This window comes from Poecilia mexicana, unplaced genomic scaffold, assembly GCF_051168715.1.
Source record: "Poecilia mexicana isolate PSO_F unplaced genomic scaffold, ASM5116871v1 scaffold_1, whole genome shotgun sequence".
Classification (NCBI taxonomy): Eukaryota; Metazoa; Chordata; class Actinopteri; order Cyprinodontiformes; family Poeciliidae; genus Poecilia; species Poecilia mexicana.
The window spans coordinates 11368527-11383954 of NW_028263370.1; the positions used below are offsets into that span (position 1 = coordinate 11368527).

Genomic DNA, 15428 nt, shown 5'->3' on the forward strand with positions numbered 1-15428 from the left:
GCTTACGTCTATTTCTGCTTCAATAAGTGAGTCTCACTGTCAGTTCATTACCATGAATGCTGACAAGCAGTACACATATACTGTGTAAATTATGAATGGAGCCTCAATAGCTGCACCCGTTGGATTTGAAGTGCCGTTTTGTCGCCTTCAGCTCGGCTTTCAGCTGTCGCCGTGTTTCCGGGGCCAAATATGCGGCCGTATCTGAGCAAAAGGGCGGACAGAGAGCGTAGTCTTTAAAAAGCTCATTAAGCAAAAGCGGCTGTCTTTAAAACTTTACATCTATCGAGGTTAAAATGAGCAACAACGTTAGCAGTACACTAATCAGAATCTAGATAATGACAGCATAATGACTCACGATAATAAAGAAGAGCAGGCTTAGGATTTCATTAGAGACGCTGCAAGGTTCACATTGGTTTCAGATTTGACAGCAAAAGATTCATCCGTCATTTCAAAAGTCTGCGATTCTAAGTAACTGTTACATTTCCACAAGGAAAGACAATGAGTTAGCCTTACTTTTTCCCCAATACCACCTAACAGGTGGTTGTTCAGCATCCTCTACAGTTATGCATAAAATCTTCATGTTAGACTCTATATGCATTCTCGCCTAACATCTAAATTGGTTTTAATTGTTTACTTGAAGCCTAAATGCTTTAACTAGGGCTGATAGGAATTTAAAAGAGTGAAATGAGTTAAGCTTCAATTGAAATGTTGCTGTAATAATACCAATTTGCTCACAAAGATTGTATGTTTTCCTTGAGATTTGAGAGAATGGGGGTAAATATAACATTTGTCGGTGCTGGTACATAGAAACAACACGCATTCTTTTCACATTCTTTGCACATCAAAACTGCAGGACAGGCTGTGCACCAGCAGCAAGACGCTTTCTGGATATGAGAGGCGGTATTCACTTTATTGTCATACAAGAAAATTAAGTTGCTCATTAAATTGTTAAATATGAACCATAATTTCCATAATTCTACGCCAGCGTTCAGCACAGGGTCCTCTGTGACTGAGTTGCTTGTAACAATGACAATGTAGAGGCAACATGTCTCCAAGGTAAATATGGAATGGAGTGTAATTTATATTAAAAAATTCTCATTATTCTTTCAACAAAGACAATACAATTATTATTAATACACATGGAAAGTATGGAGCATGGATATTACTCCATTTGTGGCCTGAGAAGAATGAGAACAACCAGCTTACGTTGTAAAGACACTGCATTAGTAGCAAGACGTTTCAGCTTATTAAAAAATATTTTTTAATTGGCCCATTTAGTAATATTGCTTAGACATGTTTTCAACTATAGATGCTCACTGCCCACCAAGAAATGAATAATCCATTTTTAGCTGCGATTTCTCAGTTTTGCAAAAATGTTTTATACTTTTGCTTGTTTGAGCATAAATTGTGACAAAATTGGTAATGACAAGATATTTACATACAGCATTTAGACCTCCATCAAACCTCTAAAGCATAGAAAAAGTCTGCAATTTTCATGTTCGAAGAGTAAATTGAGGCATTTGGAAATGTTGTCATGTTGGGTGGGCCCTTCAGGAAAAATATGTACTCAAAGTAAAAACTATAAACTAACTCAATGCTCATGTTTTTTTGTTTTTTTTGCTTTGTTTTTGTTTGGTTTTTTTTGCTTTTGTGTTGGCAGGCGGAGTGGAGCTGGGCATCAATGCAAGCGGACAGAGACTTAGACACTGGTTCGAGTGTCTCAAAAACAAAGGGAAGAAAGTTGAATACTGGCACACGCTCACGCAGCAAGGTGCCCCGAGCAGCGACAAGCCGGACTAGATTACCCAAGACATTCCCGCAGACAAAGGCACACCCACAAGCACAGATGCGTTTGTCTCACTTGAACAACGGTTGACAAGAGTCCAACAGCAACAGCAGCAGCAGCGACCTGAACAAAGAATAAAAGATGCAATAATAATCTCATTACAAATCTAAATTGTCATGTGTTGCCGCTAATTGAGGCACGACGTATTAGAATATACTCATACTAATCTCAGTGATGGTGACAAGGTGTAACATGAATCTATTTATTTTTCAAGGTAAACTAAATTGTGACGATGTCCTCATCGAAGTGTCGCCATGCCAAAACATTACGCTGAAAGTTGTGCGTAGACCTCACCTCATTGTGGAAGTCGAACATTTCCATCCAAATTTACACCGAACAGACACATCCGAGGCTCATTCGGTTAAAGTGCCCAGCTATTTGTACACCCTTGTGACTTCTAATGTGGTACATAGTGACAGGAGTTTCAGGATGTTGTTGAAACGTCTCCAACTTAAAGTAGTCGTCGCGATCTGATGCAAAATAAGACACCGTATTATTATACTGTAAAGCACAAAGATGATCCATTCAGTGGATTCGTACCTTTACCTTTTCTGTGTTATGTCTTTTCGTTATTTGTCTGTGGCAGTGGTGGTCTATCACCTATGTGTCAGGCAGTAATGTGTCAGCATTATATGTGTGTGTGTGTGTGTTTGCGTGTGTGTGTGTGTGTGTGTGTGCGTGGGTGTGTGTGTGTGTGTGTGTGTGTGTGTGTGTGCGTGTATGTATGCGCGTGTGTGTGTGGGAGTTTTGACAATACGAGTGCCTACATTTTCTGTATGTGCAACATGTGTCTGTCTGTATTCTCCTCACGCCCCATTCAGAATGTTTCTATTCGACTTCAGGCGCACCGAGGTGTGAAGAAATATTGACGAAAAGGCAAGAACGGTTTATTCAGCGGAGAAATTATCTGTAACCACCTCAGGCCACAGCGTTGTGGCTGCAGGATAGTGACAAAAAACTGTCAGCGGCGTGAGCCTGAGAAAGAAAACACGAAATCTTTTTTTCTTTTTTTGTTTTTTTCTTCCCACTTTTGTTAATGAGAAGCAGACATCTCATTTTGCTTTTGGATGTGTTGCTTGCTACAGAAGTACTGAAGCAAATTTCAGCCAGATTAAAGATAATTCACCGTATTGCAGTGACTCTGGTTCTGCTCTAACAAAACACAATGGTGACGCAACATTTTCTTTAAGCGGGGAAATGTTACCATTTTTCATTGATAAAAACAGTTATCAAACTGTGCTCTTTGGTTTCTTTTGACCAAACCCAAACATATATTTTAATCCACTGCTGCATGCTCTCCTGCTATAGACATTTGCCTGAATCTTTGAATCGTAGATGCATTGATCCTGTGGGTAAGATCGATAGTGATATCCTTGTCTGTCAAACTTCGTTATTTACTGAGCATCTCTGTGCAGTTTACAGGCTAACAGAACAAAGTTCCCTCTTATGATTTAACCTCAATTACAAATGGGTCAGTTATTGCTATCAATCAACCTTTTAAATGCTTTATAAACACAAAGTTTTTCCGTGATACCACTTCCAAGGTTTAAAATCTACTCAGCTGGCTTACAGAAGGCTGCTGGTACAAAAAGTCCAGTTCAGCTGGAGACACAGAATATCAGGTCAAGGTGGCACTGCTGAAAATACACCTTATTAGCTGATTAGCTAGAGTTTTAAAAACTTGTTTTCCAACAATACAGTTCTATTTTTTTTAAATCTTTGCATCACAACTTTTATACACTGAAATTGTGGAAATTGTGGCACTCAATCTGTATTACTGACAACAAACTTAGACCTTGTCACACTAACCTGTGTATTTAGCAAAAACTTAACATAATTTTTTTCAAAAGAACAGAGATTTTTGTCAAAGACTAATTTTTAGAAACACTTTTTTTTTTTAAAAACTATGCTTTGAGGACATAAGAAAGACATTTTCATCCTGGCGCATAACTAAACAGAAGCTACAATTGTTCTTGGAGAATCTTTTACCCTTACACTGATTTAGTAATCCTCAGGATCCTTTTTTTAATTTATATGTCAATAATGTCTGCATTATCTGAACTTGCTGATGTGGCACATGTAATACAACACTTTTTAATTAGAATGACATGTCAGTTGTTTCTTATTTATTACAAAATAACCAGAGCGGTGTTGCTGAAGCCTCACAACCAGATTTCTGACAAGCTGCAAAGCTTTTCACACGACCATCTCTACCCGCATGGTCTGTGGCTGTCTAAAAATAAATCTACATTTTGTTTCTGTACACAATTGTCCCTTGATTGTCTTAATACTGACCAGGATATCGAATGCCCACCTTCACTTCTGTCATGTAATCTTTGGTCATACAAAAGAACACAGTCGGTCAGTCGCCTCGGGGAGATTGCTAACTGATAATCGATCCAGCTGCTCATATCCTGTCATGTCCTTCAACAACCTTGGGATCCTTCAGTGTTTTTGTTGTGTTCAATCTTAAAAAAAAAAAAAAAAAAGGGCTTGGGTATTATGAAGATTTAGGAGGCTTAACCAAATATTCAATTACGTCTTTTAATAACTTTAGGAACTGGATTAGGCAAATCTGGGCGGGTTTGTTGTGTATTTTCTCTATGCACATTTAACGTCTCGGCACGTCAGCAGTGAGATAATCAACCCAAACAGCAAGCTCATGTTCTTTCTGGAAATACTCTGCACTTTGTTTACTCTGAGGCTGGATAATGGAGATCAAATGGAGTTCACGTTTCTGGCCGGATTGTTGCTTATTTTTGTGCATCTCTGGCTCTGTTGTTTACAGTCGCAGTATTTTCAGGCTCTTGTCTATTGACCCCTGCTTTGCTTGCGTAATCATTTATCTGCAATACAGCTGCATGTTTAGCAATTGCCATCAGCTTGCATAATAGAGTGCGACTCTGACTGATCTCTCTGAATACTGATGTGTTTACAGTCTGTGCCATCCATGCGGTGTGTGTGTGTGTGTTTGTTTGTGAATAAAATTATTCAGGGTAATTTTTGCTCAGTTGCTGTACTCAACAAAGCGAGCTTTTGCTTTTAAGAAATCCTTTACTGTCACAGACTTTAACACTTGTCTTCCTTGAATTGAAAACAGTGGCGATTATGCAGGAGGGCTGACGTGGGAATGCGATGTGGAGTCCCTGTGTATTTATTGTCATTGTCAATCCCACAGTATGGCTGCCATCCTGTGTTGGTTTTGTGTAACTACTTCGCAAAATAAACTGAAACTGTTTCAGTGGTCTTTTGTCCTGCTTTGAGTGTCACCTTGGCCTTTTATTCAACCAGGTAAAGGGACACTTCAAAATTTCAAAGTGGGTTTTTGATAAAAAGGTCTTAATTAACTATCTTCCCTTCGGTGAGATTTCTTCCTGTCTTAGATTAGTCTAACTGTTCCAAGACGGTGAGTTAGTAGTGAAAACCAAAACAGGTATGTCGTGACTCTTTTAGGACTGGTTAAACCATCATTTCGAAACGACTTCATGTTTTATTTTACTAAAAGCTTAGTTGATCAGAAGACAGAAAAAATGTGCTTGTCAAAACTCGACTAAAAGTAAAATAGAGTAGCTAAATTGTAACTTAAGCTACATTACAATGTGTTGTCCAAATTACCCTGATCTGCAGGAATCTCAGTGTTTTTAGTTAGGGTAACTCTGGATTAGCTGATCCTGAAAGCTAAAGCTAACATCTAGCAAACAGATGCTGTTAAACATCTTTCATCGTATCCCCAATCCTTAAAACATTGTGCTGATATGCTCTACTATGAACCTTCGAAGTAAACGATGGTGGTTGACAAAACCCATGACTATAAGTGTCTGATGTGAATTATCCCTGTAACAATACAAGTCAGACAGTAATTATGTGTATTTTTCATTTATTTGTCATAAGTGTACCACATAAACATTAACCATACTTCTTAAAAGGTACCGCTTACTACATCAAGTTTCAGAAATAAACTGATGCTATCTTGCATGGTTTACTCTTCGACAGGCAGACTCCATTAATCATTTGTTTTCTGCTCATGTGCCTCTGCTTCTTATGGCTCCAACATTCGGCCAATAAAGAGTGGCACGTTGGCCTGGTCGCTCCACAGCAGCAAGACGAACGGCCGCAGAGCGCTGAAGGTGGGGAAGGAGCGAGAGAACGACAAGCTGGTGACAGCTCCAGCCTCAACTCCTCGTTCGGTCAGGGCGAGGAAGGCTTTGTGCTTGGCATCATCCAAAACCAGATCGTTGTTTGAGGACAGGCCACACAGGCTGGGCCCCTCAAAAAGTGATGACAGGCCTGGTTAGAGGGATGAAAGTGAGATCAAAGAGCAGACGAAGCAACATATTTCACAAGCAGCGTCATCATGGCGCTGATTAAGGTAGGCTGAAAGCGCTGGTGCGTGAGTAACATCTGAATATGAAGAGCAGCAAACCTAATTTCTTGAGGAGCATTTTCATGTTTGGCTCCACATCCAGCTTGACTTGAGGCAGAGTGACCTCCAAGTTCTGGGGAGGGATCGCCTTTACAAGCTCAATCATTTGACGCACGTTTCCGTCCGTCATCCTGTCCTCCATCTGCTGCAGGTCCGACAGTTTGTTGCCAAATGGCAGCAGGATGTAGAGACTGTTGTCACCCGTGAGAGCAAACCTCCCAACCTATGGACAAACAAAATGTGTTAAGTCCTCTCTAGAATTACAACAACGTCAGAAAAGACACTAAAAGTTCAGCTGCACACCACAAATAACAGGTGAGTTAATCAGGAGGTGACCATCATCAGCCACGTGATATAATCCAAACCCAGGAGATATCTAGATTCACAAGGAATGTCAGACTTACTTTCCTGGCCCATTTAAACAATTCCAACCACACTGAGATCACTAGACATCTCTATGCGGACGTCTTTTAACTCTTTCCTTTCAAACACATCCCATGCTTTTCAGTGGAAGACAGAATCATCTTTATTTGTTGCTCTCTTTTTTTTGTAATAGCTACAAGAGGACTTTCAAAATTTGCCAAGACAGTGAGAAATGTTAACCTTGTTTTTTTCTTCTTCTGTATTTCTTTCTCCTTTTTGTCAAAGGTTTCACATCATAAGTCAAATTCGAACATCAGACGAGGTCGTTTTGAAATGATAATTTAATTTATCAAAGGAACAAGCTATCTAAACCCAACCTGATCCAATATCAAAACTTGAGGGCTCTCTAATAACTGCACCCCTGGCAGCAACAACTGTCATTTAGTATTTGCAAAAACTGACAATCAGTTGTTTTTTTTTTTACATAGAGTAGAGATACTCCAGCCCACCCATCTTTGCAATTGCTTTTATTCAGCCACGTTGGAGGATTTAAATTGGACTTTGATCAGGCCACTCTAAAACCTCTTAGATTTTGTTTTAAGCCATTCAGAAGTAGTCATCTTAGTGCTCTTTTGAAAAATAATACTGCTACATGATCCAAATGCACTTAATCTTAAGATCTCACATTTATCAGTGGAAATTCTTCATCATGATTTTCTCATCAATGGCAGGATGTATGGTTCCATTGAGACATACAATTTGTCCAGAAGCAAAACAGTGCTAGACCATCACACTATCACTACCATGTTTGACTATAGATATGATGTTCTTTTTCTGAAAGTCTATGTCAGGACAAGACCCACACATTTCAAAATGCATCACTTTTGGTAAGCAGTAAGTTCATCACTGTTCATGTTTTCTCCATTTGTGGATAATTGCTCTCACTGTGGATTGTAGAGTCACATAGAATTGGGTTGGCTTAGATAGTTTATTTCTCTTACTAAACACAGTCCAAATTTGGAAACTGCATTTTAAGTTTTACTCTGGTAATCTTTGATATTTAATTAATTTATGAATCTCAACCAACTAAGTATGACAAACGTCAATGCCTTCATTGACCTTTGTCAATTTTAAAGCAAAGAAACCTGCAAATAATTAATAATTTATTATTGTCTATTTTACAATGATCTATTGTAGAGATAAAGATAGTTATGGAAACTAGAACATTTCTGAAGAAATTTAAACGGGCCTGCCAAAATGTTCTTGGCTGTTGGAACCCAGCATTCTGATGCTAAAAATTAGCATCAATGCTAAAGTAAGCTACAATGTATTCAATGTGAAGAGTCACAGCCATGTTGAGTAAAATGAACTTACTCTATTCAGTATATTAAAATTAATGTATCAGCTTAAATGAGCCAAAATGCTAATGTTAGCCTAAATGCTATCAGTGGCATGTGGGCTATAGCTAGCATGTTGTCTTACATTGACTTCCTCCATTCAGACTTTATTAGCATGGCTAACAAGTAAACAAAATAGCTAAGAATCTTATTTTAGAGAAAAAGCTACTGCTAATGTGGGCAGTAGCTACATTAGCAATATTTGTGCTAATTTTAATTACTGCCTTCTGATTCTTACTTTTGCAAAATTAAAAATCAGATGTTTAATTCGTGGCACTTGGTTACCAGAAAATGCGCTCATCTCTTAGCAACAGATTAATAACAAATATTGTTATTGTTCAAAAGCATAAGATTTCTTCTGCTGTTTGGAAATACTACTTATCTTGCATAGCTACTTAACAAGAATTATGCACTTGGTGAATTTTTCAGAAATTGTATTTTTTTATTGTCATTGGTGATGAATATACTGTTATATAATATATATACTATTATATATACTAATATATATTATAATATAGCATAAATATACTATACTATCTCTGTAGTTCCCTTCATCTCTGCCCTCCTCACTGTTCTGTTTCTATGGTAATTAATCCTCTCTGAAAACTGTTGTGTGAGTGAGACACAATAATTCTATCTCTGTTTTGACTCCAACTGACATAAAACAGTGTAGGTTAGAATTTGTTTTAATTTGAATTTGGCTCGTTTTTTTCCCCACTAATTATGTCGCCATGGTTACTTGAAATGCCAACAGAAGCAATGGCCCTAATGCCTAGATCCAGCCGCATGTCTTGATATTGTGGGGGTGCACACAGTGGTACGAGCCACATTAATGGTGAAAGGAAGCGACAGTTTTTTTGAGGTGAAGAGCAATAGGTGCCTTCCATGCATTGCATGGAGGCATTGAAATGCCTTGCCTGAAATGCCTTGCCTGAAATGCCTTGCCTGAAATGCCTTGCCAACGCATTTCAATGTTCTCCTATGGTTTGCTATGGCAGGCTCCAAATATGTGACAGTGTGAACAGTAATGAAAGGAGGATAATCAGGACTAAAGGAAAAGCTTTAGGATGACCTAGATCTTCTTTTGTCTCAGAGCAAAATTAAATATAGTTCAAGATGGAAAGATATCAGCCAGTGCCAACAACTTTAAGAACTGAGAAAACAACTCCACATTGGAGTAGCAACTGTCATCATAGTACACAACTGAAACAGTAAGTTGGCCACCAGATGGCATTAATGTCAAGACTTAAAACTTCCGCCACAAAGTCTATTTTTTTTTCTCTTTCTCCCAGTTTTATTAATCTTTAGTGTTGGTGTTTTCCAAATTTTGGCTGTGGGACAATAATATTTTAAAAGTCATTCTGCAAATACATTCATCGTCTTCCCCTTATCCAACATTAAACAGCAGGGTTTACCAGGTCCAGGATGACATTATTTTCCACTAGTGACACTTCCTAGCTCATTCTGGGCATCCTAAAGTGAATCAAATACTAAACTAAGTACAACTATTGTTAATAGATTCCATCTATGACTAAAATAATAGCTGACAGATAAAAAAAAATAAAAAGTGACAGCTGCAGTAGCAGTAATATGTTGTCACTGCAGAACTGGAAAAAATCCAGTTCAGTTTTGGAGATTCTCTGATTTAGTCATCTTTCAAGAATCGTAGCAGATGTTATGCTTTACACTGAAAAAAAAAGTAACGCATGCCAAGTTGGGATGTTTTCATTGTGGATGAGTGTGTTTTTTCTGGTGATTCGAAACTACTCCACTTATACAAAATCATATAGCTGGTTATTCTAAAGTTATGGTTCTGTATATACTTTATGCTCCAATGTCAGTTGTTGGGACCAGCTCTTAAGAATCAGATCAAGCAAGTACACAGAAATAAAGTGAGTGGTTGAAGTTGGCCGGTCTTACCTGTGCCTTTAGGTCAGGAGCATACGTCATAGTTGCCATGTATTTCGAATTATAGATGAGTGGCACCCTTACCATATCCCCACTGAATTTCACGAACAATCCTTTCTTTGGCTTGTCATTAAATTTAAACTTCCACTGACCTGCAACACGTGAACACACAGACGATAACCAAGTGTTCAAATCTGCACAGTCTTTGGTACACAGAGATGGACATTTACTGACCACTGAATGACACGGCATTGAGGAGGATCAGCTGAGTGTTTGGTGATAAATCATTGATTATATTTGTAATCTTGTTGTTGGTCTTGTTTGCCACCCAGGCGTTAATCATCCTCATGTTTTCCTCACTGGACTCCAGCAGTTTTGTAGGTTCTGCCCCATAGTACTCAAAAGACTGGCTAAGGAAGGACTCACTCAGATTCATTTCTGAGAAAAGGGGGGAAAAAACAAAACAGAATGACCTGTAAAGTATTTTCTGTGATGGACCAACACAAATGAGCGGAGAAAAAAAAATCTGTTTTTGCATTGAATACTGCTGACACAGTACGTGAGTTATAGTAAATCTGGGATCCCATCTTCAAGGACTGCCCCATCTTCTCTTTCTGCTTCTTCATCTGGGAGTGAACACAGTTGAAGTCATGAGGCACACATAACGCTCTCTTCAGAGCTCCGTGGGTATCGCCTGTTGCACCTGTGGGTAAAAAAAAAAAAGTCATCCTTGTCAAAGTAGCATGTAGAGTTACATAAAATGTCTGGCATTTAAATTTAAAAAGTTGAAAGTACCATGACTGTTAAGGATTAGGAATGATTTTGTAGAAGTGATTTGGCTACTAATGTTTGTAAGACTAGAAAGTATATAGGATGGATGGATGGATGGATGGATGGATGGATGGATGGATGGATGGATGGATGGATGGATGGATGGATGGATGGATGGATGGATGGATGGATGGATGGATGGATGGATGGATGGATGGATGGATGGATGGATGGATGGATGGATGGAACTTTCAGAAAATGAAATAGGGAAGGATGAATCAGCAGATTTACATCTGAAAAAGGACGCTGACTATTACTGACTGAACTAAAAAAGCAATCTGAATAAAAAAGTGGCGAGACATTACGTCCGAGACTGTTTTTTAAAGCGTCATAGTCAAAAAAGGTTCCTGATGTATTTGTTACCTAACAACAGGTGAGAGAGTATGGCGCTGATGCTGACTGGAGAGAAGAGTATGTTGCTCAAAGGCTCTTCTCGTTTCAGGTGGGAATAGAGCTTCATTGCAAATTCTGTCATAGATTCTTGCAGTGTGGGTTCGGCTGTTCGGCTGTTCTCGTCCTGGCAGGGCTGCAGCTCTTCGATTAGGTCTTTGCATGAAGATTTGGAAAGAGCTGAAACAGCGTTTAAGCATACAGTTTGGATAATGAAATATCAATTCAGATGCTGTTAGAAAAAACATTTTTATATGAACAAAAATGTCCTTGTCATGCAGGGAAAGTTTAGCAGAGATATTTATCAAAAATACCTTCAACTTCAAGTTGTAAAGAGTTCAGCCTTTTCCCTTCAGCAGACTCACAGATGTAAACCCCAGCATCCCACATGTTAATTTTTTTGATCATGATGGTCTGATCTTGATCATTTGGTAAAACCAGCTCAATTTTTGCATCTCCTGAGTCGTCCTCTTCTGTGTTTAGTCTTGTTTTTTTACCAACACCGGTTTCTTTGAACCAGTGTGCATTAGAGATGTTACCATCTTCGCTGGAAGATGGTAAGTAACATGGGAGGTACGCAGCCGAGTCCTCAGTCACCTTAACGGTGGTGTGAAAAGACTCTGAAGATGAAAGACAGAAAGACACAAACTCATCAGCTTTTTCAGGTCCCATATATTCATCACCTGCACGTTTTGTTTTGCCTTTTTAAACGGGTCAAATCATCAAGCAAATTTTTAAATAAGAATCTGGCGGTTCTCAAATGACGATTTAATATGTAAAGAAAAAAAAATCAACTCAAACCAACGGGGCCCTGCAAGAAAAAGGATTTGTTCTCGTTAAATTATGAGCTAACTGTGATCAACCACAGTTTTTTCGAATGGTAAATTAATTTTCACTAGCCACACACTCTCAAAACGGCAAATGGTCTGTACTTGTATAATGTTTTATCAAAGTGCTTCACACTACTTTGTATGTTACACAATTACTTGTGCAACCAATAGCCTTGTTAAAAACAAGTTTTATACTCAAATTGGATCTCTTTTTTATGTTCAGTGCGAGATCATACTGCAGTCTTAAGAGATAAATCCTCCCTCTTTATCTTTGGTAAAAGACTTCTCACCAACTGTGAGGCTGTACGTAGTCGTCGCCTTTCCTTGTTCCCACACTGCTACGCACACATACTCGCCCTCGCTGGCAGCAGATACAGAAGATATAGAGACGTAAAAACCATTCTTCACATGTTTTGCTGAGCCAGGTGACAGGGCAGTGTCACTAATGTTTTGTCCTGTAATTACACACACACAACATACACAGATAAAACATAGAGCAGATAGTGTATGAGTATAAAGTAATGGATATTTCAGTGACCGTGGAAATCAGAAATAATAACAGCACCGTTAAATGTCCAGGTAATTTTTGCGTCAGGTATGTCACTTTCTGATGTGTAACAGGGCAGCTCCACCATGGAGCCTTGAGAAGTCTGGATACGCATGCATGGGGCAGGCTGAAGCAAAGGAACAAAGGATCAAATTGTGCAAATAAAAGAAAAATCATTTATGATTTCAAGGACTGACACCCAACTCCATTGCCTTGCTGAAGTATTCAGACCCCATTAGAAATCTGTAATATTGACTTGTAATGTAATACCCTAAAAAATAAAATGATAATTTTAGTCATTTCAAATGTAAAAAAGTCTTCAAATTAAAACTGGGAAATAATGTTATGTTACATTATTAGCATGGCACTTAAAAAGACTCCCAGTAATTATTCATTGATAACAATAATATGAAACATAATTATTACTGCATTTTTTTTATTTTTTATTTTATTTTTCGCAGTCCTAGGTGTTTTTCTGCTTTATGTTTTTTTTTTTTTTTTTGCTGTTCAGACGAGCACAGTGGATGGCATAATTCTCATATTTGTTCATCAAGAATGTGGACTGTGCAGCATTCTGACTCTCATTACGTACGCTAGTGAATGAGGTGAGACCTAAATAAGTTTTTTGTCCTATTTGCAAGACCCTGTGTTGTGTTGTAGTAATGACACTGCACACTATTTTGAACACAATGTCAGCATAATGAAACATGGTGGTGGCAAAATGATATTATGGGATTTACTTGGTACCCAGACTACACCTGTTTGAGATTTCAAAATACTCTAGTCTGGCATAGATGTGATATTGTAATGTGACCTTATGTAAAACAGTTAGGGGCATGAGTAATTTAGCAAATTTCTGTCATATTCACAGTGAAAGGATCAAATATCTATAGTTTTACCTCAAATGTGAGCCACAACAAGAGGCAAACTATGGCCTGGTGCTTCATCTGCAAAGAGAATTAGATTAGAAGTCAATGATTTCAAAATTGCCATGGCACTAAGCCTGGAAAAAGATCAATATGTGTTGCAACCAGCAAAGCACTGAAAACCTTCACAAATAAAATGTTTTTAAAACTTATCTTGCCCAAACATTGTTTTGTAATTATAGCAGAGTCTAATCAACACGGAAGTTTAATTAACAAAAACGTTTAAATGTCCAGGTAATTTTTGCAGCAGGCATGTCACTTTTGCACAAAAAAACCTATGGTTTTCATTGCATAATTTCTATTCATTAACCAGAGAAAAACGTAGGAAAAAAGGGAGAAAACTCACGGCTTCTGTTTCTCCAAATGTCCAGATGCAGGAACAGCACAGATTTTTATCAGCACTGCCTTTTTGTGAGCTCGCCGTTCGTTTCCTTATCCACCTCTGATTTTTCTGCTCCTCTGAACTGCAGTTGACAATAGTTTGTCTTTGTTGGTTTAGAGATGTCTGTTTGCATACCGCAAGCCATCTGACTTTCTGGAAATCACATGATTTCACTTGTTGGCAACAGATATTAAGCAGATTTTTTTTAATTCCTGCTTGTATTTTAGCTTTATTGTAGTTAGTTTAGTCTTGCAGAGATACAGTGGATAAAGTGAGAATTGAATATGTCAATGTTATTTTCATTAAATATATTTGTATCGTCAATGAAATGGAACTCATTCCAGATGTTGGCAACAACATCGTCATACACAAACACACACGCACACACACACCCACGCACACACAAAACAAATGTTTCAAAAATTAAGTTTTGTGTAATGGAGTGTAATGTTACAGAAAATAAACATTGAGTAGATAGACGATCATGTGCAAAAAGCCATAGGAAGCTAAGAAGTCAGGTAAAGTTTGTCAGTATTTAGAGGACATTTGAGCTGCTATGTGCAAATCAATATCAGCTGGTTTAATATTAAATGATGGCCTATAAAATCCCTTCTCATTAGCAAAGTATTACACAGAATTTTCAGAGATATCAGAGCAGAGAGGAAAGAATAAAAAAATGCAATCTATATTTTTAATGTTTTTATTTGTTGGCTTCTGTTGGTTTGAAATCTGTGTCAAACTCCTTTCAGGCCTAAAAAATGGCCAAGGCAGCAAAACAATGCCCAACAAAAATACAAGAGCCAGACAGGATTCAAAAATTGCAGGGCTCTGAATCGTTTTATATATATATATATATATATATATATATATATATATATATATATATATATATATATATATATATATATATATATGCATTTCACAGCAAGACATGAGTTCCACCTTTCTCAACCATTAGCAGGAGAGTTTCCTCCTGATCTGAGCCACCCAGCTTTTTAAATCATTAGCTCATACCAGCTCTAATTAAAGGGTGGAGACAGCATTTACATTTCCAGATAGAAAATACACATGTGTACTCAACTATGTTTCCAGAAAAAATATTTACATAATCACAATTAACTTGAACAACTTCAAAACTAAAACTAGAACACAATCTGGGGGCCCAAACAAAGTCCAAAGCATTGTTTGGACTCCCCTCCCTCTCAAACAGTGTGAATTTTCCCAGTGAGGCTGATTGAAAACGCCAGGTCCTTGTCAGCACTGCTCATGGGCGCGCCTCCATGGCAACAGGTGACCAGGTGACCTCAGAGAGAAGGAGAAAATGATTAGAACAAAATCTCAAATCAGGTTTAAACTTTCTCCCAAGCAAAAACAATACATTTACCAGTTAAATTAGTTAGAATATAGAAAGTACAAAACACATCACCTGTTAGTGAGGGGGTAAGTCCCTCACAACTTCACAGATACGTACCAATTTGTCTTGGTCAGTAAGATAAAAATCCAAATTAAATCTCGGGCAGCCAGCAGTAGGAGAGCTGGTGGCCCTGATGCAGCCTGGTGGGGTTCGATTCCTTTTCTCCTTTTC

At 38.1% G+C, this 15428-nt stretch overlaps 2 protein-coding genes across 2 annotated transcripts in view; one reads left to right on the forward strand and one right to left on the reverse strand.

Annotated features, from left to right (window-relative positions):
- Positions 1-1951, forward strand: part of doc2g (double C2-like domains, gamma) — a 40732-nt gene extending 38781 nt beyond the window's left edge. Inside the window, exon 10 of the mRNA XM_014996556.2 lies at positions 1661-1951. Within this exon, the coding sequence (XP_014852042.1) occupies positions 1661-1800 (140 nt within the window). The 3' untranslated portion in view covers positions 1801-1951. The remainder of the gene's footprint in view (positions 1-1660) is intronic.
- Positions 1952-5706: 3755 nt separating this feature from the next.
- Positions 5707-13893, reverse strand: serping1 (serpin peptidase inhibitor, clade G (C1 inhibitor), member 1). Its single transcript, XM_014996555.2, has 11 exons — positions 13808-13893; positions 13435-13482; positions 12554-12662; positions 12279-12443; positions 11473-11778; positions 11132-11338; positions 10497-10640; positions 10172-10375; positions 9950-10089; positions 6270-6492; positions 5707-6133 (listed from the first exon to the last, which is right to left on the reverse strand). The coding sequence occupies exons 2-11, from the start codon at positions 13480-13482 to the stop codon at positions 5886-5888; spliced, it is 1794 nt and encodes a 597-aa protein (XP_014852041.2). The 5' UTR covers positions 13808-13893; the 3' UTR covers positions 5707-5885.
- Between the last annotated feature and the right edge of the window lie 1535 nt (positions 13894-15428).

What these genes read in the sequence shown, in the direction of transcription:
- serping1 (XM_014996555.2), bottom strand. Translation starts at nt 13,482, where the DNA reads ATGAAGCACCAGGCCATAGTTTGCCTCTTGTTGTGGCTCACATTTGAG. An exon ending in CTCCTGACCTAAAGGCACAG is followed by an intron (nt 6,493 to 9,949) that starts GTAAGACCGGCC and finishes GTTTGTCCATAG; the next exon opens with GTTGGGAGGTTTGCTCTCAC. An exon ending in AATGCTCCTCAAGAAATTAG is followed by an intron (nt 6,134 to 6,269) that starts GTTTGCTGCTCT and finishes CCCTCTAACCAG; the next exon opens with GCCTGTCATCACTTTTTGAG.